The sequence below is a fragment of the Ascaphus truei genome, chromosome 4 (assembly GCF_040206685.1).
Source record: "Ascaphus truei isolate aAscTru1 chromosome 4, aAscTru1.hap1, whole genome shotgun sequence".
In the NCBI taxonomy this organism is placed as follows: domain Eukaryota; kingdom Metazoa; phylum Chordata; class Amphibia; order Anura; family Ascaphidae; genus Ascaphus; species Ascaphus truei.
This window is the reverse complement of record NC_134486.1, coordinates 399,357,683-399,384,444: the sequence shown is the minus strand read 5'-3', so window position 1 is coordinate 399,384,444 and position 26,762 is coordinate 399,357,683. Positions and strand designations below refer to the sequence as shown.

The 26,762-nt window shown below is 43.0% G+C and overlaps 1 protein-coding gene across 2 annotated transcripts; it reads right to left on the bottom strand.

The window, feature by feature from the left end:
* Nucleotides 1–15,901: 15,901 nt before the first annotated feature.
* POMC (proopiomelanocortin) lies at nt 15,902–24,440 on the bottom strand. Of its 2 annotated transcripts, none has more exons than XM_075594879.1 (3): nt 24,287–24,440; nt 18,811–18,951; nt 15,902–16,812 (listed from the first exon to the last, which is right to left on the bottom strand). In XM_075594879.1, exons 2-3 carry the CDS (start codon nt 18,937–18,939, stop codon nt 16,162–16,164), a joined length of 780 nt encoding a protein of 259 aa, XP_075450994.1. In that variant the 5' UTR covers nt 18,940–18,951; nt 24,287–24,440; the 3' UTR covers nt 15,902–16,161. The 2 variants fall into 2 exon arrangements, with proteins under 2 accessions (XP_075450994.1, XP_075450992.1); XM_075594877.1 differs by having other exon boundaries at nt 18,811–18,954; nt 24,287–24,439.
* Nucleotides 24,441–26,762: the final 2,322 nt, after the last annotated feature.

Genomic DNA, 26,762 nt, shown 5'->3' with positions numbered 1-26,762 from the left:
ATATTTACATTTATTGTTTAAGTGTATACTGTTAGGTGACTTTGTCCCATCATGCTCATTGTATCATCGTTATCATTCTTAATAATATTATGCGACTATTCGTAACAACATGAAGCTTTTCTTACCCAGTGAGTTTAGAATTTCTGTCTAGTTTGCTATTGACGCATATAAATAAAATTATAATATCTTATAGCATTTATGATATGCAATATAGCATTAGTCATTTCTATGGTTGCATATACTTACCCCTCTTTTTTTTATAGTAATGTACAAATTTTCCGCATTATGATATAATATAGTTCATATTCCTATTATGTAGTTCTTTTTTTAATAGATTTGGGATTTAGCTCACTATGTTTTTATTTGTATTGTTTATGATAGATAGTTTGAATGTTTTAGTAACTAAGTTCATTTAGTGTCTGATCACTTGTTAGGTGGTTTTTTCTTTGTCTTTTTCTAGTATCATTGTAATATTTATATGTTTCATTATATTTTATCTATTTTTGTTTCATAGGTGTTTATATCCATCAGATATAATGTATGTACTAAATCCATCCTTATGCATATGTTACATCATTTTGTTTATAGGTTTTTTCATAGGTTTGTTAAGTATGCCTCAGTTGAGTCATGCAGTTTGTTTATCATGTGTATTGTATCTTCATTTTGTATCTTTGTAAATATATGCGTTCTCCATGTGTCAGTTTTTGTGGCAGCTGGATCATCTTTCTTAGCCATTATGTCATCTATTGGCTTGTAACATCATTGTTGCAAGGCTTTATCTGCTTATAATACATTTCTTCTATTTACCTAGTCCAAATTTTAATTACATATATTTTCAGCATGATTACCCTTGATTCCATCTTCTATCTACAGCAGTGTAAGGGTTAAGAGTTTCGTGTTAGTTGAGAGCTTAATGACGTCTCTCTATCAGCTGTAGGGACTATTTTTACAATTAGAGAAGGACTTTTTACTCAAATGTAAGGTTTTTCAAGCTATTTAAGGTCAGACCTAGCTGCCACATATCACTCTTTGATAAAGTCGTAAGACGAAACGCGTCAGAGGATATCTAAGTCTTTTTTATCTGGCTGTCATGCCGCAATAAAAGTTTTTTTCTACTGCACGTTGCCTTCAGCCTGATTTCAACCAGCAGTGCTCTGAGCCCTTTCACTCTTTTACCTGGATCCTGCCGCCGGGACGGACGCACGCGACAGAGCAGACGGAGTTTCTCCCCCATACAGCATACCTGAGTCGGACCCAGTATGCGAGTATTTGTACCCGCCGCCACGGAGAATCGCTAGGAGGGACCGCCGGGATCACCGGACAGGTTAGCAGACCTCTCTCCCTACAGTGACTGGCATCAGACGGCGAACTCAGTGTCTAAAAAGCTGTTTATTTTGATATGGACTATATGATTCATGGGGACAAGAAACCAGGCTCATTTATTCATACTTTACAGGACTAATAACCACACTATGGTATAGCAATATCAACGTTGCATAACCCTACCAGGTGTCTGTTTGGAGCACCCAATTAGGGAATCTTCCCTTTCTCTGCACCTACAGTTTTGTGCGCGTTTGCACTTTATCAAGGAGTTTATTCCTACTTTTGTCTCAAATTTACTAATTGAATTGCTACAAAAGGAGCTAATAATCAGTAATGCACAGTATGCCAGGGAGATGCATTGTACATTTCTATTGTGAACTATATTGATGTTTGCTAGATGATTTGGTTATAAGAAAAATGAAGGGGAAAAAAACTTGAAAATAGTCTTCAATTACTCTATAGACTTTAGATATCAATATATTTTCTTTGTTTAAATAAATATGTGTCTGTGTTTCTTGAGATGGATAAATGGTAGTTCATTTTAAATTACAATATATACTAATGGCAAAATATGTAACGAAAAATGTGTCTTGGACTTGTCTGTTCCAAAAACAATCCAATGAAATTCTCAATGTAGTAGCACAGGATGTAATGCAAGATTCTCTACTACTGTACTGTAGCATTCAAATCTTTTGTCACTTAGAATAAGTACGTAATACCAGTCACTCCAACCTCCATTTGCATACATTTCTGTTCAAGGTATAATCTAAGCACCTTTAAAAAAAACAAAAAAAAACTCAGCCTCGGAGACACCCTGCTTCTGGAGATACTTAACTCCTGGTGCTCCTTGATGCTGGTAGTCTCTCCATCTGGGCTAGCTGGGCTTTAAAGTTTAAAGCTTCCGTGTCAAGTGGGCCAATAGGAAGCCTCACTGGATGACATCATGGCTTCTTATTTCCCATAGGTGCAGGGGAGCTTTGAACAGCGGTCATTACGTGATCCCTAGTAGCTAATAAGTATCACCATAACAATACGATAATCTAATATTAACCCTTTCAGTGCTGGAAGTGCATTAACGTGTAATGAGGGTCAAACTAGCCCACCCGGAATCCTGGAAAATAACTGGTGTGCCACAGTATCATCTGGAACCCAGTACAGAAACTATCCTACAGGGGTGATAGAGAAGGAAACCTTGTAATGGGAGACCAGGTACTTACACATTTATACCAATATCATATCACTGAGCAAAGCCAATAAGTAAAGTAAAGTGTGATTTATTCCGTTGAAACTGGCAAACACACATTGGATTACAATAGGCAGAAGAAAATACACTTACTGGGGGTTTGGGGTAGAAAAAACAAACTTTCCTGATTGAAACAAAGTCTTTAAACAGTCCGTTGGTTGACCGGGACTTAGCCTGAAAATCACTGGAACTCAAATCGGCATGAACTCCTGGCTGCTGCCGTACTTTCCACTCAGAAATGGTGCTGAAACGAGGACTTAGAAAATATTTTGGTTTAAAAAGTCCTGCAGCCTTTTTCCTTGCAATCTCCGCAAGGCGTCTTTGTGTCCGGTCCGACTCATTCTTGCCCTTATGGCAACTTGGACTTCTGGATCTTAGACGGGACACATGTACACTTCTGGGAACACACAGGAACACCCTCGGGAACACTGGGAATAACACAGGAACAGTTGGGAACATCCTTCTGGGATGGCGACTAGCTGTCTTATTGTCAGGAATCGGCGTTCTCCTCGCTTCTCACACAAAGCACTCCCTCTCCGCAAGGAGTCCCTGGACACAATAAACAATCCTGCCTTACCGGTCTCCACGGCTCCTCGCCCCCGCCGCCGTCGCGGGATCACTCCCCTCGGCGATTCCTCTGCTCAGCGCCGGTCGCGCCCACGCCCTCCTACACACACGCCAGCCCCAGACGTTATGTGCATGCATTCTCAGTTTACAGAGCACACGCCTAACAGAGTACTTTTAACCACTGCTGCTGCAGTGAGGCGTCGCCCCCAAGCATCACACAGTTCAAGGCAAATCAATGATTACAATCAGCTGGGCTGTAACACCTCTCTCCTATCAGGGAGGACTCCTTGCAGTCCTCCAGGCCTGCCCCCTTTTCCCATTGGCCTGCCCAGCTTTATTATGCCTGTGCTTCCCATCACTCGTCGCTCGACATAGTTCTGTATGGAAGCATTTGACTATTCTCTCAGTGACTCCTCAGGTATTGACGAGGATTGGACGACTACCCCCTTCGTGACTTCTGGCATCCCTGATCTTGGCAACGGCAATAACTACTCCTTCTCTACTACCGGTACCGGCAAGTATTGTCTTCACTACTATACCTGGCCTGGCAACAATAACACCACACTCCGGACACGCTCCCTTTGCTGCGGGTGCGTGTATCCCTACGTCCCACCTCAGCACAGGGGACGGGTCTGGTCTGCGGGCAGCACCGGCGTAACACTTATACACTTTGGGACAGGCAGTCCCACAGCTCGTCTGCCAACTCGCGGCGTGGAAATTTCATCATAGCTGGCACCTATGGCTTCAGAAAAGTGACAGGGCATGTGCACAAATCGCCATCTTGCCCACTTACTATTCAAACCCCCCGCAGGCTCAGTGCCTCCAAGTCTAGGAAGGTGACACCTGGCCAGGCTGGCCAGCTATCAGTCCAGGACATGAGTACTTGACTTAGCCATTTTGCCAGAATAGCTTTCACACCCCTGGCAGGTAGTGCCACTTTGATCTATGGACCTGAGATTAGATTCACTGGCACCAAAGCCGTGGTGGCCAGGAGCCCTCCCCCCTCTGTCCCTAGGATGAAAGACCCTGCCTGATTTAATGTATAAAGTAAACATATTTTAAAATACTGCTGCTTAATAAAATATACTTTTATACGTTCTGCTGCTAAAATATGTTACAGTCCTTTGGTGTATGAAATAGAGTGTAAAAACTAAACGGTTCCCCTTACACTAGCCTTTATTTCTTACACACAACAAACTAGACTTTTAAACATTTTAACTTTACTTTTAAAACTCTCATAGCTTTATCTCTGGCTAGAGTAACCCCCAAACCTTTATGCTAGGTTTAGGGAGTCTGGGCACACACTGGGCATCCCCTCATTACCCCTGGTACATGTCTAGGCATACCTTACCCCCCAGTGCCCCGTTTACCTTTCCTCTTTGTGCTGCAGGAAGACATCCTTGTGATGAGTCACAAGAATGTTTTAAGGGTAGGAGTTTGCCCGGAGCAATGTGCTTTGATATATCCAAGAATCTTACTTGATTCCTGGATACATCTTTTGGGGTATCCTGTAACTTTGGAATCCTGATACATAGCCACATTCTGTAAAGACGTTCTCTGGCAAACCCATCCTGAAACTTGCAGACTAGAAATCTGCTGGTCCCAGCACCCCAGGAAAGGCAAAACACAGAAAAATCTTTAATGTCGCATAATTTGCACATAGTCACAGTAATGCATGCACAATACACGGGCCCCAGAGCTGACTCTCTAGGACCCCAAACCACAGTTCAGGGGCAACCAAGTGGGCTTAACCTTTATTATAAAGCCTGGTTGCCCCTTCACCATCACAAACCTGCCTCTCCCATATAGACTTCTCTGGAATGGGAGGAGCCAGCAACACTTACAAAGTTATTTTTAAAATACATAATTTCCTCCATCCCATAAAACTGTCAGAGAAGTGAGGGGTTAACAAGGGAGCAGACAGTGACTCCTCTATGAGAGGGAAGGAGAGATGAGAGAGGAAATACTGCGGTGGGGTGAGGTGGTAGCAGAGCCAGCAGACACTGCATTGCAGTGCTACAAAGGGAGGCGCTGCTGAGATGCAGGACAGGACAGGCTCTTTGGACTTGACAGCATTGCAGCAGTTGCAGGAGTTGTACTAAAAGAACCCGGGGCCATGGCCCCTGATGCTACCCCAGGGATCCTTGGGCAACCATGTTATGTAAAGCTCTCCCCGAGGTGACACCGGGGAGTATACAGGTGCACCGACGAGTATTCTAAAACTTGCCTTAAACTTTACTTGAAAAATCTGGGGCTCTCACCAAGAAGACCCAGGTACATGCTGGGTACATGCTGCAAACATTTCAGTGACATTTCTGCAGAAGCTAATGGCCCATCGGATTAACACAGCAGGGGTCCCTGGCAGTCCCATTCAGTTTGGACTGAATGGGACTGCCAGGGACCCCCGCTGTTAATCCGATGGGCCATTAGTCTGTCTGCAGAAATGTCACTGAAATGTTGCAGCATGTACCCAGCATGTACCTAGCATGTACTTGGGTCTTTTGGTGATTGCCCCAGATTTGTTTTAGAATACTCATCGGCACTACAGTATACCCTTCCAGATTCATCCTGGTGAAAGGCTAGGGCCAGGGCTCTCCCAACGTACCTTGGGAACCTATTCATGCAAACTAGCAAGATGTACTGTGCTGTGGGGGAGGCACAAGATCAGTGTCTCTGGAAGTGTGACCCCCGCTCTTCTGTTCACCAAGACCGTATTTAGGGAGCCCACCATGAGAAATTTATCCTGGAAGCGTGAACTCCATCTCTGCTGACAAGGGACAGGCCATTACAGTGTATGTACTATTATTTACTAGGTGGCTACTTGGTGGTCATAATCCATGGACAGCAATATCTGAGGTGCGTCTTTCCCAACTGTTGGTTGCCGGGAGGCGATGCCAGTGTCTCTGCGAGATTTCACCATTGTGGAGCCCTGTATATGTGGCCTGCCAGCCCTATATCGCAATCCGTGGTGTTCCAACTCATCGACCGGGCCTCTACCCCCTTGGGTGCGGCCTCAATAGTCGTTTCTACCCCAGTACCTCTGCCGGCCCATGCCCAGGCCATACTGTCCTGGGAGGTGACCGGTGGAAATCTCTACACTGCAGGCCTACCTGTGGGCCCATGTGACCATCGACCGAGTCGCCCAGGTTTCTGTGTTCCAGTTGTCGCGATGCCTACTGCAAGTCCAACCCAGATGGCTCCGGCACTGCAGTTGGTGGTGCCGTGCCATGAGGGTAAGTTGGCTGCCCCGGGAGTGTTGGGTGTGCATCCCCAGGTGTGCCAGGAGTCAGGTAGCTCCATATGTCCGACTGCCAGGGAGATTGAAGTTCCCCGATATCGCATCCCGGCGGAGGTGCCCTTAACCTCCTCTTCAGGAGAGTCCCGCAGTCAGACACCTGCAGAGAAAGGTTCTTCACATACTGTGGTTCACGATAGAGTTCCGTTCCAGTGACGCCAAAAGAAGACGTCGGAGCTGTGGAGGATTTGCTCGCTGTAGCGTCCGATGTCATCTCCTACCTCCAGATGGGTGAGATGCCTGCATCTTCTACTCCTCTGGATCCGGTTGCGACCTTCTCAAGCGAGGAGCCGGGTTGAGCCCTGTTTGGTGTGCCGTGGGGTGACACACTTCCTGTGCAGCCGGATGTGATGTCATCGCCGGCACTGAACTTGTGTATGCTTGGCGGTCTCGCGAGTTCCTTAGATGATGACTTTGCTAAACAATCCAGGTTTGAGGACAGGGGATATTCATCCATGGATCTCAAGAGGTCACTGGATGAAGTTAATTTCATGACAAGAATGTATTTGTTGGATAAACAAAGAAGGGTTTATTATGAGCCTCAGGATAGTAAATATCTGTTGTTTATCACTCAATTTAATGTTCAAGCAAACCAAATTAAAACTATAATCAAAAAGCATTGGGGGGGGGGTTCTCTCAACAGACCCATTATTAAAACGGGTTTATGCAGAGGACCCCCACTTTGTCTTTAGAAAAGCTAAAACAATTGCAAATTTTGTTTCAAAGAGCTTATTTTCATCTGAAAGAAGTTCTCATCATAGTAATTTACTCAAGGGGAGTTTCAAATGTATAAAATGCATATCATGTACAGTAAATATATGTCCCCAGGCCCCACCTTTACGTCATTTATTACAGGATCTGAATTTTCTATCTCATCATTTGACCACTGTAATACCACATTCACAGTTTATTCATTTAATCAACTGCGGATGTGGGAAACACTTTGTGGGCGGACAACGCGAGCTCTCAAAGTTCGTATTATGGAAAATCTGAGGCTCATTATGAAGGGGCATCTCACCCATCCAGGTTCACAACATTTCACCAACTGTAGCTATGGGAGTTTAGACACATTTTGTCTACATGGGAATCAAACATGTTCCCAATCCCATCAGAGTGGACAATAGGATAAAAATATTAGACCAGCGTGAACTGTACTGGATTTTCACTTTGAGAACCAGAACACTCTATGGCCTTAACTCGGATTGGGATTTAGGCCCATTTTTATAATGACAACAATAAGGGATTAACAACATAAATAAAAAAGCTCTACAGATAGCTTTAATGTAATTTTTACATTATCAAGACGTGTTATTTATGAGTAGGACCCATTTTTGGTTTGTTTTTTCAATAGGTTAAAAATAAAATGAATAACAAAAGAAAACAAAATGTAATATACGTAATTGGTCCAATATCAAACTAACACATCTTTGGTAGAAAGAAAGAAATAGTGAAAATAAGAAAAGGTATGTGTATGTATTGATATACCTCTTATGGTCTCTTTTCCTAGTCAACTTATGTAAAGGTTTGAATTGTCTAATTATCTAATTTTTTTATGCATTACAATATTATAATATACAAATGGTATTTTGCTATCGAAATGTTGCAATATGAGGATGTAGAATTAATTGATCCATACGGGGATGTATATGTCATGGGTATACTATTGCCAATATTAGGTTTCAAGATGCACATCTGAATATGGATGGATGGTTTATTCACCCATGTGGACGGTATTCAGTCTTTATTCATTATGGACAAATGTTGCAACATTGTGTACAGAGGAATTCTTTATGTAAAATTCATACTCCATATGCAATATTCGAAATGCAATACCATAGTATAGTATATAGTATAGTATAGTATAGTATATAGTATAGTTATGCAATGAAAAGAAATTCCCTTACACATAAATATTTCTCACTTTCAAGTTGTTATGTAAGAAGCTTATTAAGACTTTGGGTGTGTGAGTAGTGTTTATATCTTCTCTCTGTTTACTGAAATTTGCCTTCTTCAGAAAGTTAAAGTGGTAGATAAAACATACTCATACAAGTGTTTTTTTTTTTTTTTTTAACAAAAGCTTATGTCTTTAGGTGAAGGATATCTGTTTTTAATTACTTTAGAGAGTTGTATATCTTTTTAATTTACTAAACACTCTACTTTGCTCAACGGGCGGGTACATTGTTCATGTGTTCGTTCGTTTGTTAATAAAGCTTTATTATTTTGAAGTTTCAGCAGTGCGATGACGTCACCATGCCTGTGTCACTCCGGACAGTTTCAGGAAGTGAACAGGATTGGTGAGGATGGAGCGTACTGAGGATACTTAAACCGCCAGGTGAGTATTTTTTTTAGTCACCTTGAGATAAAGCTTATGCTCGAAGCGCGTTGGTGGGGGTCCTGTGTGCCCCATTATGTAGCTTTTTTTTACTTGGATCCAATAAATTGTTATTTTATGGGTACACACTCAGCTTAACTCTATTTTTTCAACTTCTGGTGCAAGTAGTGCTTTGTTTTTCCACCTACAGTATCTCCATTTGTATGGTGCTGAAAAACGGAGGCACACCCAGGACGGATGAATATACCCAGAAGAAAGATACCAACAAATGTAAGTTAAAATACTCTTTCTATATCTCACCTACTAAATATCTACTTCGATGCATATATGTCTGCACATAAGTGTGTGATGGTTCTTACTGCAGTGTTTGTGGAATCTTTACCAACTATTCGAATGATTGTGGAACTCTGTTTACTATAACAGTATAAGGTGTTGGTCTATCAAACATGGATACTTAAGGGGTATTTCACCAGAGGATCTACATTGAATCAAGATAAGCTTATGTAAGCTATTGTGCCTGTAGTCCTAGAGAACAACACAGTTTTTTTCTATTAAGATTTGGGGTTACCTGGACAAGGAGCTGTCCAGAAAATATTTAGAGCTGATAGGGCCATAATCCATCTGTACCATCAGTCTCACGGATATACATTCCCATATATGCCAGAACCAATAATGGATGAGATAGAAATTCGCCGAGATGAGTGGCTCAGGTAGGCCGTATTAGAACATCTGAAAGCCCAGACCTCAGAGCATGTCTTTATAACTGATTCCACTATACGCTCTGTGATAGAAGAATAGTTAATGGGTACTAGCATCCATAAGGGCAGTGTGGAAACTAAGCAAAGACCTGGTCCTCCAAATGTGTCACATTTGGATCAAGTTATACGATGGACGGGTTGTACAGAATCCTGATCCCAAATATTATACATAGGGTTGTTAGTCTTCTTCAAGTTGAGAGAGTATTATTCTTATCATCGCTCAAAGCAGTGGATGATCCAGGGTAGTTTTCTATGTACTGTATTTGGTTATGACTATATCTGATGTAACCTGTGTTTTGTTTTGCAGACCAGGTTACTTGAGGATTGGATCCCAGTGAGGTAATGGGATTTTTCACCTAACGGGAGAGTGTAGCCATGGCTGGGCCAGCTAACATTCTCCTGTCATGTAAGTTCTAGTAAGATCCAGACAGTGACAGGTTATCCTGTGGCTGGGCCAGCTAACATTCTCCTGTCATGTAAGTTCTAGTAAGATCCAGACAGTGACAGGCTATCCTGCAGCCTCTGTGAGTGACAGAAGTGGAAGTGACACGGGAGTCTGTGTCTGTCCAATAAGGATGCAGATCCTGTGCCCTCCCTTTTTGCACCAAGGAGGATGTGTCCTAAATTATAGAGATGAACCCAGCCCTCACAGGGTGGGGTTCAGGGAGTTCCCTCTCCCTCCTTGGGGGATGAGGATGTAAGCCAAGTCTCCTCCCGGCAGGGAGGAAGATGTGCTCAGTCCCTCATGGGCTGGGTGCAATCACTACTCTAGTGAGACCTCATCATTACCAGCAGACCTGTACCATCCAGGAGCCTGAAAGCTATCCTGACAACTGATTGCAATCGCTGTAATAACATCATGCAGTGGCTGCATAATAAAGACCATCCCTTTTTATATATCTGGCTGAGTCGCAATCTATTGGCTAGATGTATGGGGATAAAAGACTGTTATGGTGGGGTTTGCCTTCAGTTCTACTGGAGCTCACTATGGCTGGAGGCGCTTGCACCAAGAAAGAACATCATTGATCACCGTGAACCTGCCCCGTTTCCCCATGTCATCGCAGAACACTCAGCATTTCCTGAGCTAAACAGGTACCGAGCACCACACATGACTGTAGCCATGGTAAATCTCCAAGGAGGGGGGGGGGGGGGGGAAGCAGAGCTACATGTATATCTATGTATGTCTGTGCCTGAGTCTATATGTGTGTCTGTGTGTATATGTCTCTATTTCTAATATACATGTGTCTGTTTGTATGTCATCCTCTCTTTCTCCTTTGTATCTGCCAGTCTTCCACATGTCCCCAAACCTGCTTTATTCACCGCAGTGTCACATATTATATATGGTTAAGCTGCAGACAATATTTCTGGATAATGACAATGAAATTAGCACACTGGGCATGTCACTTCTTTGCTTCCTAGATTGCACAAAAACAATTATTTATTGTCTTCTAAATATGACCATATATGCACAAAAGATTCAGATCTCTTAATTAGTAATTACATTGACTATCTGTGTTGGTGAAGGGGTAACAGGCCATTTATAAAGGTAGTATACCCGGCTGGTTACCTCTGATCCATATTTGGGGTTTTAGAGTGTCAGCTCTTGAACCTGTCTGTCCTACATGGATTGCATATGCTTTTATAGTCATGGCTGGTCCAGATATCTTTCTGCCCTCCTGTCATGTAAGTTCTAGTAGCTACAGGCAATGACAGGCTAACTTGTTGGGTTTACCCCCCCCCCCCCCTCTCACACAGCCTCCTTATGTGGCAAGAGAGGAGGTGACACTTGGACTGTGTTGCAGCCAATGATGGTGTAGACCCTGTGCCCTACCCTTTTGCATTAGGGAGGATGCCTTCCAAATGATAGAGTAAGTGCTTTCCCACCCAGGGAAGGGAGAGGAGCGCATCCCCTCCTGGGGCTGAGTGAACCAAGATCTGTGCATAGCACATGGCCTCAACATTATCTGCTGGCCAGCACCATCCAAGGGCCTGAAACCCATTCTCCACTATATGCAACGCTGTTATACCATCTGCAGTGGCTGCATCAAATAAAGACCCCTTTAATATATATAGCATAGCCTCCTGGCCGCTACTTCTTTTTCCTGGGCCCTTCCAATGTCAGTCCTGTTAGGAGCAGGCAGTGGAGGGGTTAATTCCTTCTTTAGGCTCTGTGTGTGTATAGCAGACTTGGATACAATCCAGGTATCCAAGGACAGGCCTAGCAGCCACCAGAGAGTGTCAGCCTGAGAGAAGGATACTGATTGGTTCGTCTAAAAGCAGTGATCACCAATCAGTATTCAACCTGTTCTGACACTCTCCTAAATTAGTCAGTTCTAGAAGGAGAAGAGTTCTGGTTGATCTTCCTCCACTTGTGGAGTGAGGAGTCTCTTCCTCCATCCCACCAGGGGATGGGAAGGGAAAAGTAACAGGCCTGAAAGGGGCCAAATGCCTGAGTCGGGGCTCTGACCAACATGTGGGAAAAGAGAGAAAAGGAATACATCCGTGCTTGCTGTATGATTACCATTTGCCTGCAATAAAGCCAGTTGTATCAGACACAGGGTGATTACTGTCTGCTGCTGTGAAGGAAGACAATGTGTCAGCATGGCTCAGCTCCTGCTCCTGCAGAGAATCTGTGCTGACTGGAGGCGCTGCACCAGGGAAGAATAAAGGTAACCTGCACCACTGTTCTGGCTCTCCCCACACCATCGCGGAGCCCTCAGCCCTCCTGTTTACCTACAGGTACATAGCACCAATATACCTAGAAGTAGCTAGAGAAAGCATATCCACCCCAATCTCACTTAGGGTGGGGGTAAAAGGGCTACATATACTTCTGGCTAAATCGCAGTCTATTGGACAGAAGTATAGGAGAAAATAACTGTCTTGGTAGGGACTGCCTGCAGCTCTGCTGTGGCCTACAGTACTATGACTGGAGGCACTGTTACCGAATGAAAATAACCAGAGGATCACCTAAAGCATGCCTGCACAACTCGTAAAGCAAGAAGGGCCGAACTGCTCCAAGGAAAAAAAATTTGGGCCGCACGGGTAAAATCATCATCATCATCATCTCTCCTCCAGCACCTCTCATCATCATTCTCATATATCTCCCCCAGCACCCTCATCATCATCCTTCATCCTCATATCTCCCCCAGAACCCCTCACTATCAACCTTTGCGATACTCCCCATCTATCTCTCATACCCCCATCTCTCCCCCTCACCCACACACATAATACTCCCTCTCCACATCAAACACACAATACTCCCCTGCACACCACATACATCCCACCCCCCCTGCAGCTCACATCCTTCTCCCCCCTGCACCTCACATCATTCTCCCCCCCTGCACCTCACATCACTCTCCCCCCCCTACACCTCACATCACTCTCCCCCCCTGCACCTCACATCACTCTCCCCCCTGCACCTCACATCACTCTCCCCCCTGCACCTCACATCACTCTCCCCCCTGCACCTCACATCACTCTTCCCCCTACACCTCACACCACTCTCCCCCCTGCACCTCACATCACTCCCCCCCCCCTGCCCCTCACATCACTCTCCCCCGCTGCACCTCACATCACTCTCCACCCTGCAACTCACATCACTCTCCCCCATGCACCTCCAATCACCCCCCCGCACCTCCAACCACCCTCCCCATGCACCTCCAACCACCCTCCCCTGCACCTCCAATGACCCCCCCTGCACCTACAATGACCCCCCTGCACCTCCAATGACCCCCCATGCACCTCCAATGACCCCCCTGCACCTCCAATGACCCCCCCTTCAACTCAAATGACCCTCCCCTTCACCTCCAATGACCCTCCCCTTCACCTCCAATGACCCTCCCCTTCACCTCCAATGACCCCCCCCCTGCACCTCCAATGACCCCCCTGCACCTCCAATGACCCCTGCACCCCCAATCATCCCATGCACCTCCAATCACCCCCCTGCTCCTCACATTACCACTCCTGCACATCACCCCCCCCTGCCCCTCACATCACCCCTCCTGCACATCACCCCCCCTGCCCCTCACATCACCCCTCCTGCACCTCACATCACCCCTCCTGCACATCACCCCCACTGCCCCTCACATCACCCCTCCTGCACATTGCCTCCCCTTCACCTCACCCCCCTGCACCTCACCTCAATGCACCTCACCTCCCTGCACCTCACCTCCCTGCACCTCACCTCCCTGCACCTCACCTCAATGCACCTCACCTCAATGCACCTCACCTCAATGCACCTCACCTCAATGCACCTCACCTCACCCCCCTGCACCTCACCTCACCCCCCTGCACCTCACCTCACCCCCCTGCACCTCACCTCACCCCCCTGCACATATCCACGTTGGGATCAGGGGGGGGAGCGGCCGCAGAAGAGCTCAGCTGGCTGTGGGGGGGGGGAGTTAGCAGGGAGGTGAGAGCGCGCCAGAACCACGGGGAATCGCCGCCATTTAAAAAAAAAAATTATTTATCAAACTGGCGCCCGGCCGGACTCATCGCGGGCCGCACCGAGAGGCCAGGCGGGCCACATGCGGCCCACGGGCCATATGTTGTGCAGGCCTGACCTAAAGCCTGTCCTGTTCCCCACAACATCGTGGAAGCTCGTGTCTCCTGGACCCTCACAGGTAACAAGCACCACACGGACCTGTAGCGGGGGGGGAGGGGGTGGAAGCAGTGCTACACTTGTATGACAATAAAGAATTGATGTGTGTTTTACCTTTCCAGGAGTGCTAACCAGTGGCGATTCAGAGGCTATGAGTGGGGTTTGAGGTAAAAGTGTTGTCAGAATGTGTCTAGGTAGCCGGGGTCCAGAGTTGCTGGCCACCCCAAAATGTATCATGGGAATCAGGTCAGATTCCCAGGGACATATAGACACATCACCCCAGTTAAAATCCTCCCTTGAAAACAGTTATGCGACTCACCGCCAAGTTTCCCTGCTTCAGGATAGACCATAAAGGTAAAGGGGGGCATAAGGATATGTGTATTCTGGGTACAGACAGGGGTCCCTAAGTTAGTGAGGGTCCCCCAGTATATGCCCAGGTTCCCCCGAATCAGTATAGAGGTTCTGGTGGTTACTCCAACCATATATGAGGCTGTGAGTTTTTATCTTCACTAAAGGAAGGCGATACCGACTTGGAGGCACCTAGCCCAGTGTGAGGCTTCTGCATGACAAGTGACTAAGGTGGTAAACTCGCGCATGCCCTTGTTTCATTCAGAAGATCCTCTTGTCTGGCTTCAGAAGACTGGCAGGCATCCGATTGTCTGGTTGTAAGGTTCCCACTCTGGGATTGGCTGTAGTATTTTGTGAATGAACGCCAAAATACTATAAGAAACCCTATTGCCAATCCGGTGTTTAGATTCTCAAAGACTTTGAGCGCCAAGACTATAGCGGCAAATTCAAAATCACCGAAATACGCTCTTGGAGAAATAGACGCAAGCCGGCAACAGAAATTTCAAGTCAAGAAAAAGAAAAAGTCCCACTTTTCGGGGCCAAGTTTAGAGAAGAGAATGTAGTAGTCGCGGCCGGGACTACAAGCCGAAAGAGTACCAGGACGTTTGGTGCTATCTCCTGGTCAAGGAGATTTCGGTGTCTCCGTAGCGGATATAGCGGTGGCATCAAGAACTTCATGCTGATTTGAGTCCCAGGACATCTCGGGCTAAATCCAGGTCAACTACAAACTTTGTTTTATGGACTGTAGAAGCTAGGAAAGTCTAGTTCCCCCCCCCCAGACCTCTTGTAAGTGTGTTTTTCTCTTGTATTTTGTAATCCACTGTGTGTGCGTCTGTTTCAATGGAATAAATGACAATTTGTTTTATCATTTGGTTTTGCTCAGTGATATGATCCCGGTATAAAGGTGTAAATGCCTGGTCTCCTGTGACACTATCATTTGTTTTACAAATGAAGTTACACAAATATATGTTCTTAAGAGTGTGTGTACGGAGGTACAGAGATCATACAGGTCTCTTCTGTATCATAACACTCTGTTACATGAATGAAGAACTCTCTAGTTCAGTCGTAGCAGATGTTATTGCACCTTTGATGCTCACCAGCGGTGCAATAGTGCATTGGCTCTGCCACTTTTTCAGCACATGGTTAATGCAGACACAATGTTGGCTGTTCCTACTGGTGCGTTGTATGTGTCCTGCTACGAAGTGCCAGCGGGAGCATCAATGCCTGCTACATCTGTATCACAACACAGGACAATATGCATAGTAGGAATTTGACTTGAATAAATTAATCAGACAAGGATATCTAAGCTAAAGAAGGAATGTAGAGTCAGATAGCCAGTAAGATTGGAAACGTTTATTTTTCCATTCATTTACAGTATTATACATTTTATTAGATATGAAAATATTTTAGCAAACAAAAACTAGATAGTCACTCATAGAAGCTTTCTTTATTCCCGTATGTACAGTACAATGTTGCCATATTAATTTTCTTTATGACCTTATTGATTTTTTCTATACTTCATACAGTACATTTAAAACAAAGTAAAACAGAGACCATAAATTAAAATTGTGATAAACAGCTAACTACAAAGTAGATTAATAAGAGTTGATCATAAAGTGAATGAAACTGTATCTATATGAAACATGCTGATGCACCTGAAGGTAGCTTTGGGATGGAAACTATACTTTCAGACTTCTACTGACTCTTTTTGTGGGCATTTTTAATGATGGCATTTTTGAAGAGAGTCATTAGAGGTGTCTGACTCCGCTCGGGTGTCATAAATCCGCCATAACGCTTATCCTTGGGTGGGCTACCCCATCGAAAGTGATGCATCCGATAGTTTCCATTTTTTTTCTTTGGCAAGCTCAGTACCTCATTGTCTTCCAAATCTTCATCAGAGTCAATTTCAGGATAGTCAAGTTCTAGTGATAATTCTCTTCTTAACTCCATCGGGTAGCTTTCAGTTGTTTCTTCCTCCATGCCAGTGGGATAGACCTTAATGGGTCGCCTCTTCTTACCAACTGGCTTTCCCCATCGAAAGTGCTCCATAGAGTAGGATCTCTTGTTTTCTTGTCTGTCCAGGGCTTCCTCTTCTATATTGCTGTCTTGAGTATTTTGGTTGTCACTGGTGGGAAACAAATTAAACACGGGGTAGTTGGAAATATCTTCTCGTTTGTAGCCCGTGCTGCTCTCACTACCGGTGTTGTTTCTTCTGCCAAATTTATTCCAGCGGAAGTGGCTCATGACATACTTCCTGATGTTTTCTGACAGTGGTTGCATGTGCCCATTTCCTGGAAACACTGGTGACTCAGCAGAGAGGTCCATTTTACAGGCTTTGATACATTCCTGTTAGGAAACAGAGATTTAGATATTGTAAATTAACACTAGTTATTTGGGGTATTAGTAAAGTCCAATACTCTTTCTTTGAGTTTACAACATTGATTAAAAGCATTATGTGTTAAGTATGTACAGTAATGCATGTTCCATCACATGCGACAGGCAAATTACTCCCATCGGGGTTACTCTGTTATTAATAGAGGATCCCATGTCTAGTATGCTAGAATTTTCATTCATTTATGGTGATGTTTTGGTGTTTTTGAGCATATGTGAAAATGCTATGCAGATTGTATGGAAAAAATTGTAGTAGTTCAATTTGTTTTTGTTGTGAAGGTAACTAAATAAGACATGTTAATATTACACAAAATACACATGGCACCAAAAAAATATATACCCAAGAGTTATCCACAGTCCAAAGAACTTCACGTTGCACCTCAATTTACATGAAAGCCATCCCTTTTCTCTTGAATTTTAACAGAGAAGTAAATGATATATAGTTTGTTCTTTTAAAGATCTTGACTTTAAAATACATTTAATTGGAGTCTTAAAATCAATCAAATATGTCCTGTAAAATGCACATGAGGTTTAGCTCATGTAGCTCTATGGACAGATGCAGGGATCTCAATACACTCCCTCAAATGTTCAATTTCTCTTTAGACAAGAGACTATGCAGTTCAAAAAGATCTGTCTTTCCTTGTGTGATAGTGAGAGTGTAGGAGAGTACTCGATTTATTGAACACCTCTAGAGAATGGAGAGAAACTGACAGAAGGGTATTTATGGCGTTGACAGTGGGCTAGAAATACAACTTACCGGCTCAAAGAGCTGCCGGAAGAGGAGCCCCCAGAAATGGCGGTCATATGACCTGACATACATTTTAAGAAACTGTGAATGGTAGGTAAGAAACTAGCTGGGCAAGTTACGTTTGCATTGTTGGACCTAAGCCAGACATTAAACAGAGTTTCTCATAGGCTGCAATTCATGTCTGCCCTAGAAATACTGCTATGGTATGTATGGCTCAAAGTAATGTGGACAGTGAGAGGGATTCAGTTGATTGGCTCAGTCGCTGAATTATGACAATTATTTCCTTATTCTAATACTACATTTTAAGTTTTTCACAGAATAAACTCTTCTTTCCGTTTGCATAGCATAACATTTTGAAAATCACGTATACAGCTCAACCCCGTTATAGCGCAATCTGCTACAACGCGGATCCGCTAATAACGGGGTGTGAGTGTGGGTTCCATTTAAAAAAAAAATATATATATTTTGGTAAACTTTAATACCAAACACACCAGCGGGGAGAGAAGAGAGGAGAGCTGTCTCTGGGCGACTCCAACAGAGACAGCTAAAACATCCTGGCTTCTCCAGACTGCATGAGATCCTCCCCCTCCCCCGACTAACCACAGGCTTCTCCTGCACTGCTAGAAGAGCCTGTTTGACACACACACACACTCCCTCTCTCCCCCCCTCCATGTACCTCCACCAGGGGGGAAAAGAGAGGGGAGATAGCTCCGGGCGACTGACAGAGGCAGCTAAAACATCCCGACTTCTCCAGACTGCGTTAGATCCTTCCCCTCCCCCAACTCACCACAGGCTTCTCTTGCACTGCTGGGAGAGCCTGATTGACACACACACATTCATACACACACAGACACACAAATGGACACACACACCCCACCACCCCCGCGATGGCTGACCCATGGTGTTGGATCCCCTGCACCCTGGTCCGGGTAAGTCCTGATAACGGCGGCCAGTTTTTTCATGATCCCGGTTATAACGCGGTCTCATTATGTGGACGCCGAGCACCGTGTTATAATGGGGTTCAGCTGTACTTTGTTCTTTAACGGAGTTATTCTGCCCTGAATTGTAGCACAATGTCACAACAGAAGTAACACACTTCCAGATTCCAGAATTCCCAGCTATGTTACTGTGGCAGCAGAGCACGCCAGGTATAGTTGATGTATGGGTTATATGTGCATGCTGCACTATATGAAAGTTTTTCTCACCAGAATACCATCCTCTGTGCTGAGGTCTGTGCATTTGCTGCTCTCCCAGCATTGGCTGTGGACTTCTCCAATGTGAAATACCAAGGCTCCTAGTATTGCAAGAGTAAAGCTCCAAACCGGCCTCAACATTTTCGGGCCGAGCTGCTGAGAGAAGAAAATGGAGGGACATTAGTTAATAAAATACAAGGTTGTAGACCCTTTGGTATTCATGTGACTTTAAAACTAAGACACGAAAACAAAGATATTAGCAGAGGAATATCATTGTAGGGCAACGTGCTGAAAGTGGGAAAGAAAAGCAAAAACAGAAAGGCACTTATTGACAAAATGGTGATATTCCATAAGGCAGGGGTGCTCAACTCCAGTCCTCAATCTCCCCCAACAAGTCAGGTTATCTTAGCTTCTGCGCAGGTGGCAGGTGGTCAAAGACTGAGCTTCTGATTGAGCCACCTGTGCTGAAACATGGACTGATTCAGCCATCTGTGCTGAAGCAGGGACTGATTCAGCCACCTGTGCTGAAGCAGGGACTGGTTGAGCTGGTTTTGAGGGATATCATAAAAACCTGACCTGTTGGGGGGCTTGAGAACTGGAGTTGACAACCACTGCCATAAGACACCATCTGGCACTGGAAGACACATTGAAGCGAAAGGGCCAGAAGGTGTGTTATGCAATACCACAATTTGTTAAATATGGGCCTATATCTTCTGTGGTCTGACACTCTTGTCCATGTAAATATAATGACCATATGAATATGCACATGCAGTGAACAGCAAGCTGCACAGGGACATTCTACAGTACACTAGTAAAAAATACATCAATATTTGTGACTCCTTTGTAAGTATGTTTCTGTTGAATGAGGACAAAGGATTTCAAAGACGCACGTTCTGAAGTTCGTACATATCGCTATGTTGGAAGAAACATATATTTATAGATTTTGTTAGTAATAAAATTGCTTCAATGTTTTGTAAGAATTTTTTTGGGATCCCTACGTAATGTTTTGTTTGATCCGTTTTTTGATCTGTTATCTCATATGAAATAAGGCAATTGAAAAATGCAGCTAAAATTAACGCGGTTTAGCTCTGGAGCCCCCCTGCTTCCTACCTAGGAGGCAATGTTTTAAAATGCAATAGTGCAAGTGTGTATTTGCTTTTACTGTTGTCAGATACAGTATAGTGGCAAAAGCAAGTCAAGCTGCTTATTCAGTGCAATTTACCATACTGATGGATAGTCACGTTTCTATGAAATAGCACAAATCCCTGGCCGCAGTGGAAGCACTGTATGTTAAGAGATAATGGGGAAGAGCAGGGTTGCACACCTGTCTGAGACATGTGAATACGCTCCCAAGTGGTTTTTTTATTTTCTGTGTACTGTATGGTGGGGGTTTCCCTACCATAACTTATTTAATGTGTGGTTGAAACCTATCCCAGCTCCATTGCAAAGCCAGCATAACCAGCCTCCTACTGAGGAGTCTCCAAACGGGGTAACAGCTGAGTAGGTTTAGTGGCTATGCACTTCTTTAACCCAGGCTGTGCTGGAAAGCTGTGCAATGAGGCTGGCAAATGATTATAGGGGTCCTTGTTAAAATGGATTAGAAGCAAAAGGTAACACAGTGTGCTAATTTTGATATCATTTCCCAGAATCCCCACGCCCAAAAACTCAGGACTAATTTCCCATCAGGATTAACACAGCGGGGGTCCCTGCTTCTGAATGGGACTCCTGCTGTGTTAATCCCCACCGGGCCGCCGCCAGTCTGTAAGCGCTGCGCAGAGAGAAGCATCCCTTCTCTTTGTCTCCCTGTACGGCACTTACAGGCGATCGCTGTGTTTTTATTTACATTGTAATTGCATAGGATTGAAGCAGGGGGTCTCCGTAGCTGAACTGCATTTATTTCAGCCCTCTTTCCCGAATTTCAGATGGGATGCTGGTATCTCCTGCAAGTTTAAATGTCCCGGTCACGTGGTCCGTGAAGCGGGACATTTCAGAAGCAGGGACCCCATGCTGTGGTCCTCCTTATGGAAAATTCCCATGGCGGTGATCAGGCTACCCTTGGGCGGTGGTTCACCCGCTCCAAGTGCCGGGCAGAATGGAGATAAATCTGGCCTCAGCTGTACACCATGGAGTTTCTGGCTGATAATTTAAAATAGGCGCTGAAACTCCGTTTCTGTGAATTTGGTCGCAAAAATAGTCCTGCTTCTAAGTGCTAACCCATACTGGAGATAAAAGAGACTATTGGAAATTGACCAAGCTACAATAATTGGGTACCAGCTTGAATACCGTGAACTACCATTCAGTTCAATGGTAGTTAATGACGATCGAGCTCCAATACTAGTTATCGGGGCTCAGTAAATCACCTCCGGTGCATGTAGTAGCCAGCCACACCTGTAGACAAGCTGTAGTAACAGTGAATTTACAATTGAACTAAGAAAAATACTGGTTAACTTTTTTTTAACTTTCCAGACAGAAGAAGCTATTATTTAGGCTACCAGAACTCTTTTAGTTTGCAGCATGCGTGGTTACATACAGTAGATAAATGGTCCCTGGCAGCAAGCTAATAGAGTCGTTCCATTGATTAATGTTTTCTTCCTAACTTTTAATTATGGTTGGATGCGGGTCGTACAGGATAATAAATGAGAACCCAGCATCGGTGAGGTTGTGATTCCTTCACAGAGTTCCAGATGAAAACGTGCGCTTTGTATTGTTTCTATGACAACTATAACATTCCTGCTCACTCTGCAAAGTAACTGCAGTGATAGTCCCAGTTATCGCATGTTGGCGATTTTTTTTCTCAGTATTTGCCTTTGCATCAACAGTTTACGAACTGTAGACTTGCACTGCTTTGTCTTCTGCTCTGTTTAGTACAATGAATTACAGACATCTGTGCTTGCAATACATTTTAATAAGGGAATATAAAGAAAGGTCCTAATCCTTAGTGGTCAGGGTTGCAGTTACTAGCCAAAATAAACTCTTTGCATATGCACTGGAAATCAGCAATGATATTGTAAATACTTTATTACATCCTTGTTTCATTTTGGATTAGGAATAGCCAGTGCCTGAATAGAGTTGTAATTAGAGAGATATATGAGGAATCTGGGCACACTAAGTATTGAAACATTGAAAAAAGTATTGCACGTTATCAAAAGACTGTTTCTAGTCATTTAGTCTTAAATGGTCTTCATCAGGGTACCTGTTATTTGTGAAGTAACTACATAGATCTAATGTGTTCTGAGATATATCACCATCTGACCTGTCTCAAATTCTACTCTCTCAGAATATATATTACCTAACTGTACGACTCAATCAGTTCCACTTGCGTTACACCCTTGTCTGTTGGCTTAAATAGTAAATATAAATGTAAATATATATATTTTATATACATAGGCATAGAGAGTAAGATAGCATTACATGACCTTGCTCTACTCTACCACCATAAATCCCTCAATCAAATACGTTCCAGTTGGTTGTTTTTTTAACACCCTTATCTGTTGGTTATATTTTAATAGGTAGGCAATCATACCTTGGTACGCCTGTCTCTACCAGTATACACTCAGTATATAGAATTTATATATATATAATATAAATATATTATTATTATTATTATTATCATCATTAATTTTTACTAATTTCCAAATGGCATAAATACTCAATGATCACATTTTCCCCATAATCTAAAACAAAATCACGAAACAATAAATAATGATATATATTCTTTTTTCCGACACCTTCTTAGATACACAATGCAGAGTAACACATATTTTGTTTACATTGCAAGTGAACGGCCCTCATCTGCCCTCCTTCCAGTTTCATCCTACACTGCTATTAGTGTAAATAAGGGCATCATTTATATCGGCCTTTTTTTTTATCATACTGTACAACTTGAGTAGCGTGACCTCAGTGATGCCTTTTTATTGTCAGGAGGAGACGCAGTGGAGGTGGAGTATAATGGCTAAGGTGCTGCTTTTGAATATACAACCCATTGGTTCTGTGAGTGCATGCCCGTCTGGGACTCACATTCCCTGTGATCTCTGCCTAGCCACTATCACTCTCCAGGAGAAGACAAACAAGTGTGTCTTTTCCTGAATTAACAGTGTTTCTTCTTGAACTTTTCAGATCCTGCTTCTTTTTATCATATGACTTTTGCAGTATAAAGATGCACCAGCTAAAATGGCCTAATAAAAATAATAATAAAATACTTTTTACACAATATTATTCATTTAATTGAAATCACAAAGATTATACATCGATCTTAGCGTTTAGAAGCCAAATAAAGCTTTAGAATATGTCCTTTCTTTAGGGATGCTAGTAGTCTCAAAAGCTCACCTTCAATAACATCTATAAGTATGTGTTATTTTTTTCACAATAAAAAGAAATAAACACTTATGAAAGAATACGGACTTTCTTATATTACTAAACTCTATGCGAAGAAAGAACATTCCGCTATAAAATAACTTTGAACCCTCAAATACAATAAATCAATGTATAATGTGTTTGCACTACAGTATATCACAATGTCCAACTAATCCAGGCTTGGAGTTGGAAAATACATGTCGTTTACCCTTCCTTTATCAGGTGGTATCAGCTACGGGATGGGTGCTCAGTCAAAGACCGGGCTTCTGATTGAGCCACCTGTACTGAAGCAGGGACTGATTGAGCAACCTGTGCTGAAGCAGGGACTGATTGAGCCATCTGCATGGAAGCAGGGACTGATTGAGCCACCTATGCTGAAGCTGGGACTGATTGAGCCCCCTGTGCTGATGCAGGGATATCCCGAAAACCTGACCTGTTGGGGGGTTCTTGAGGACTGGAGTTGAGAACCCCTGTGCTACAGTCTTAGGAAATCATACATCCTCTAACAGTCTCTTAAATGTTGCTTTAATAATGAATAGTTACAGTGATCTGTTAATGTCTGATGGCTTAGGGCTATTTGGGAAGCTCATAAAGACACAATTGATTATTGGTATAATTACTCAATTTGTATCAAATATATTTTGTATTTTTCTGTCTTTTTGTACCGTTTGCATGAATGATTTTCTTGAACTATTTACTGAATAGAAAAGATCATGTTCATATTATTTCAAATAGAATAAATAGCCTTTTACATTTCCAATCAATGCAATAAAAACGTGTTCATTGGTATTATAATTATACAGCAAAAATACAAATGTCAGCACGTGTTTGATAAATGAATCTATTAAGGGTATGAGTAAGTATATTGTTTCCAAATACAAATGTTGCTTTAAATAATTAGTATATTACTATTGTAAGTTCAAATATTTATTAATAATTACTAGTAATAATAGTTTAATAGCAGTTATACAATTAACATATATAACATCTTGATAGCTGTATACTTAGTTTATATGAAAATGGTAAGCATTCAAATTTAAGATAAATAGAAAATATAAAGGTACAGTATTACTGCATACGAAAGAAATAGAGAAATAAATGTAATGTCAAACAAAAGATTTTATTTCTAGCTTACCTGTTGCTTCTTCACTGTTTCCAGTCTGTGTATTTCTTTGACTGCTTTCTTGTCTTAGCAACTATTAGCTCCAGTGCTGGTCTTTTTATACCACGTTTGGCTTTGTGCAGGGCGGTGCATTGAGTGTAAGATCTTCCGGACAGACCTTTCCAAGTACAATACATGTAAGCATCATGCAGCTCGAGGGGGGAGGAGGAGAAAGGTGAGGGGATAAGGTTGCATGTAAGGGACAGAACAAATGATTAGGAAATAGTGACTGGAAGACAGGTATATACATGATATCTCTGTGGACAACAAGGATTAGCTTCTTCTCATCGGAAAAAGAAAGGTTTTCCAATTGCCTGTGATTGGGTTTTCATAGCAGAGATTACTGGAATAATTAAAAGGTGTGCAAAGCTTTTGAGCGGGTATTAAATAGCAATAACTGATCACATCAAAATGCGTAAATAGTTCATTATAAACAGGTTGAACCAATCTCTTTTGTCACACTCTAATCTGTGTGTGGAGCGGCTTTCAATTTTAAGCAATGTGTGTCGCTAAGGAAGTATGTATTAATCAGAACCATCATGGACAGATATATGAAGAATTCTATAATATCCATCTATTCTCCTGCATGCAACAGAAAGCTTTAAATGGCCCAGCCAGCTCATTGACATGCAACTAGACCTAAAGTACGGTGCTTTTTAATATAAAGTGTATCCGATCCTTAACCTCTCTGAAATAAAATCATTCAAAAAAATGATAGCAGCGGGAATAATAACTAGGTCTGTTTTACAATCAAATGTTTAATCCAGAATTGGAAGTTGAGGCCTTTACACTGGATAAACCATGAGGTTTGTGTAGGGAAGACATTAATCTGATCCCTTATATTGTTTTGTTAAAGTGTGAGAGGGTGGGAGATCGGTTCAGTTTTGTATTCACCATGATTCTGACAGGTCGGCAAACTTTTTGCCGCATAAAAAGAAAAGGAGTTATGCTTACAAGGTGTAAAGACCGCATGATGCAGTGTTTGCAAGGTCTCCTGACTATTGCTTATACTGTAGATTCTAAATTGCAGGTTATACTTGGGACTGGTTATATTGAGGTCTCTTACTGCAGGCACAAATTACTGGCTTTCAGGCGTTGCTGTCTTGGTGTTCAGAATCCCAATCTCCAACTTTGTACCTTCTTTCAGGAGTGTGATCCCCGAACTCCTGTGTACTACATGGCTTCAACTTGTCACACCAACTCCCAACATTCAACACAATCCACCAGACTTCCTCAAGGGTGGAGGTTACAGGTTTCTCTACAGTATATTAAATCTCTATGAAAAAGGGGTAACAGAAGCGGTGTATATAATATAGGTTTATCTAACATAATAGGATAACAGCCACAATTACAATTCAGTCAAAATACTACAATCAATGATTTCCAAAGTCCCACAGTGGCAGGTAGCCGGCAAAATGGACAACGTCTCCACCACGCCACAATAGTTTCTACCGGATCCGGAAGCAGAGCGTCTCTATGTAGCCTCTATGCATTTCGTACCTCAGGACTTTGTCAGGGGATTATTACGGAGACGCTGTACATCACTTACATACCCCACAATGTTTGGTCATTGCATAATCCTCAATAGACAGCAATTAACATGACATATAAAACATAAACTACAAATTTACATGATTGGAGTTGTTTAAAAATAAAGGGAAGTATAAATTACATAGTTACATAGTAGATGAGGTTGAAAAAAAGACATACTGTCGCGGCCTAGTTTATTCTTACCTTTGCCCGGTCTCGGCCGCGACAGTAACGCGCATGGGGCGCAGGGACCCGATGAAGCGTGACCGTGCATCGGTGACGCGCGGCACGCCGAGGAGATTTGGCTAGCAAGCCGGGAAATCTCCCTGCTTGCGGAACTAGCCAACGAAGAATAAAACGTGTCGCCACTGTATGCCCATCTAGTTCAACCTATGCTAAATTTAGACGACAGGTACTTTATCCAATATTTGTACTTACAGTATATTGATCCAGAGGAAGGCAAACAAAAAAACCTCAGTGTCATATCAACCAATGATATCTCATAAGGGGAAAAATAAATTCCTTCTTGACTTGACTACTCCATGGATCAGCATCCTTCCCATGTTTACTTACAGGTATATCCCTGTATACTTTTCCTTTCTAAAAAGATGTCCAACTTTTTTTTGAACCTATCTATTGTATCTGCCATCACAGTCTCCATGGGTAATGAATTCCACATTTTAACTGCGCTTACTGTAAAGAACCCTTTCCTTTGTAGCTGGTGAAATCTCCTTTCCTCCAACCTTAAGGGATGACCTCATGTCCTTGGTACTGCCCTTAGTATTAATAGTACTTTTGGAAGCTCCTTATACAAATATATTTGTATATACAGTACAGTAGTTATCATATCCCCTCTAACACGCCTCTTTTCCAGTGATCAATAACAATACCTATAAAATATAATCTAAACTATAATTGT

Coding starts and splice junctions, on each gene's coding strand:
- POMC (XM_075594879.1), bottom strand. CDS start 18,939: ATGTTGAGGCCGGTTTGGAGCTTTACTCTTGCAATACTAGGAGCCTTG. Junction 16,813..18,810: donor GCACAGAGGATGGTATTCTG/GTGAGAAAAACT, acceptor GTTTCCTAACAG/GAATGTATCAAAGCCTGTAA.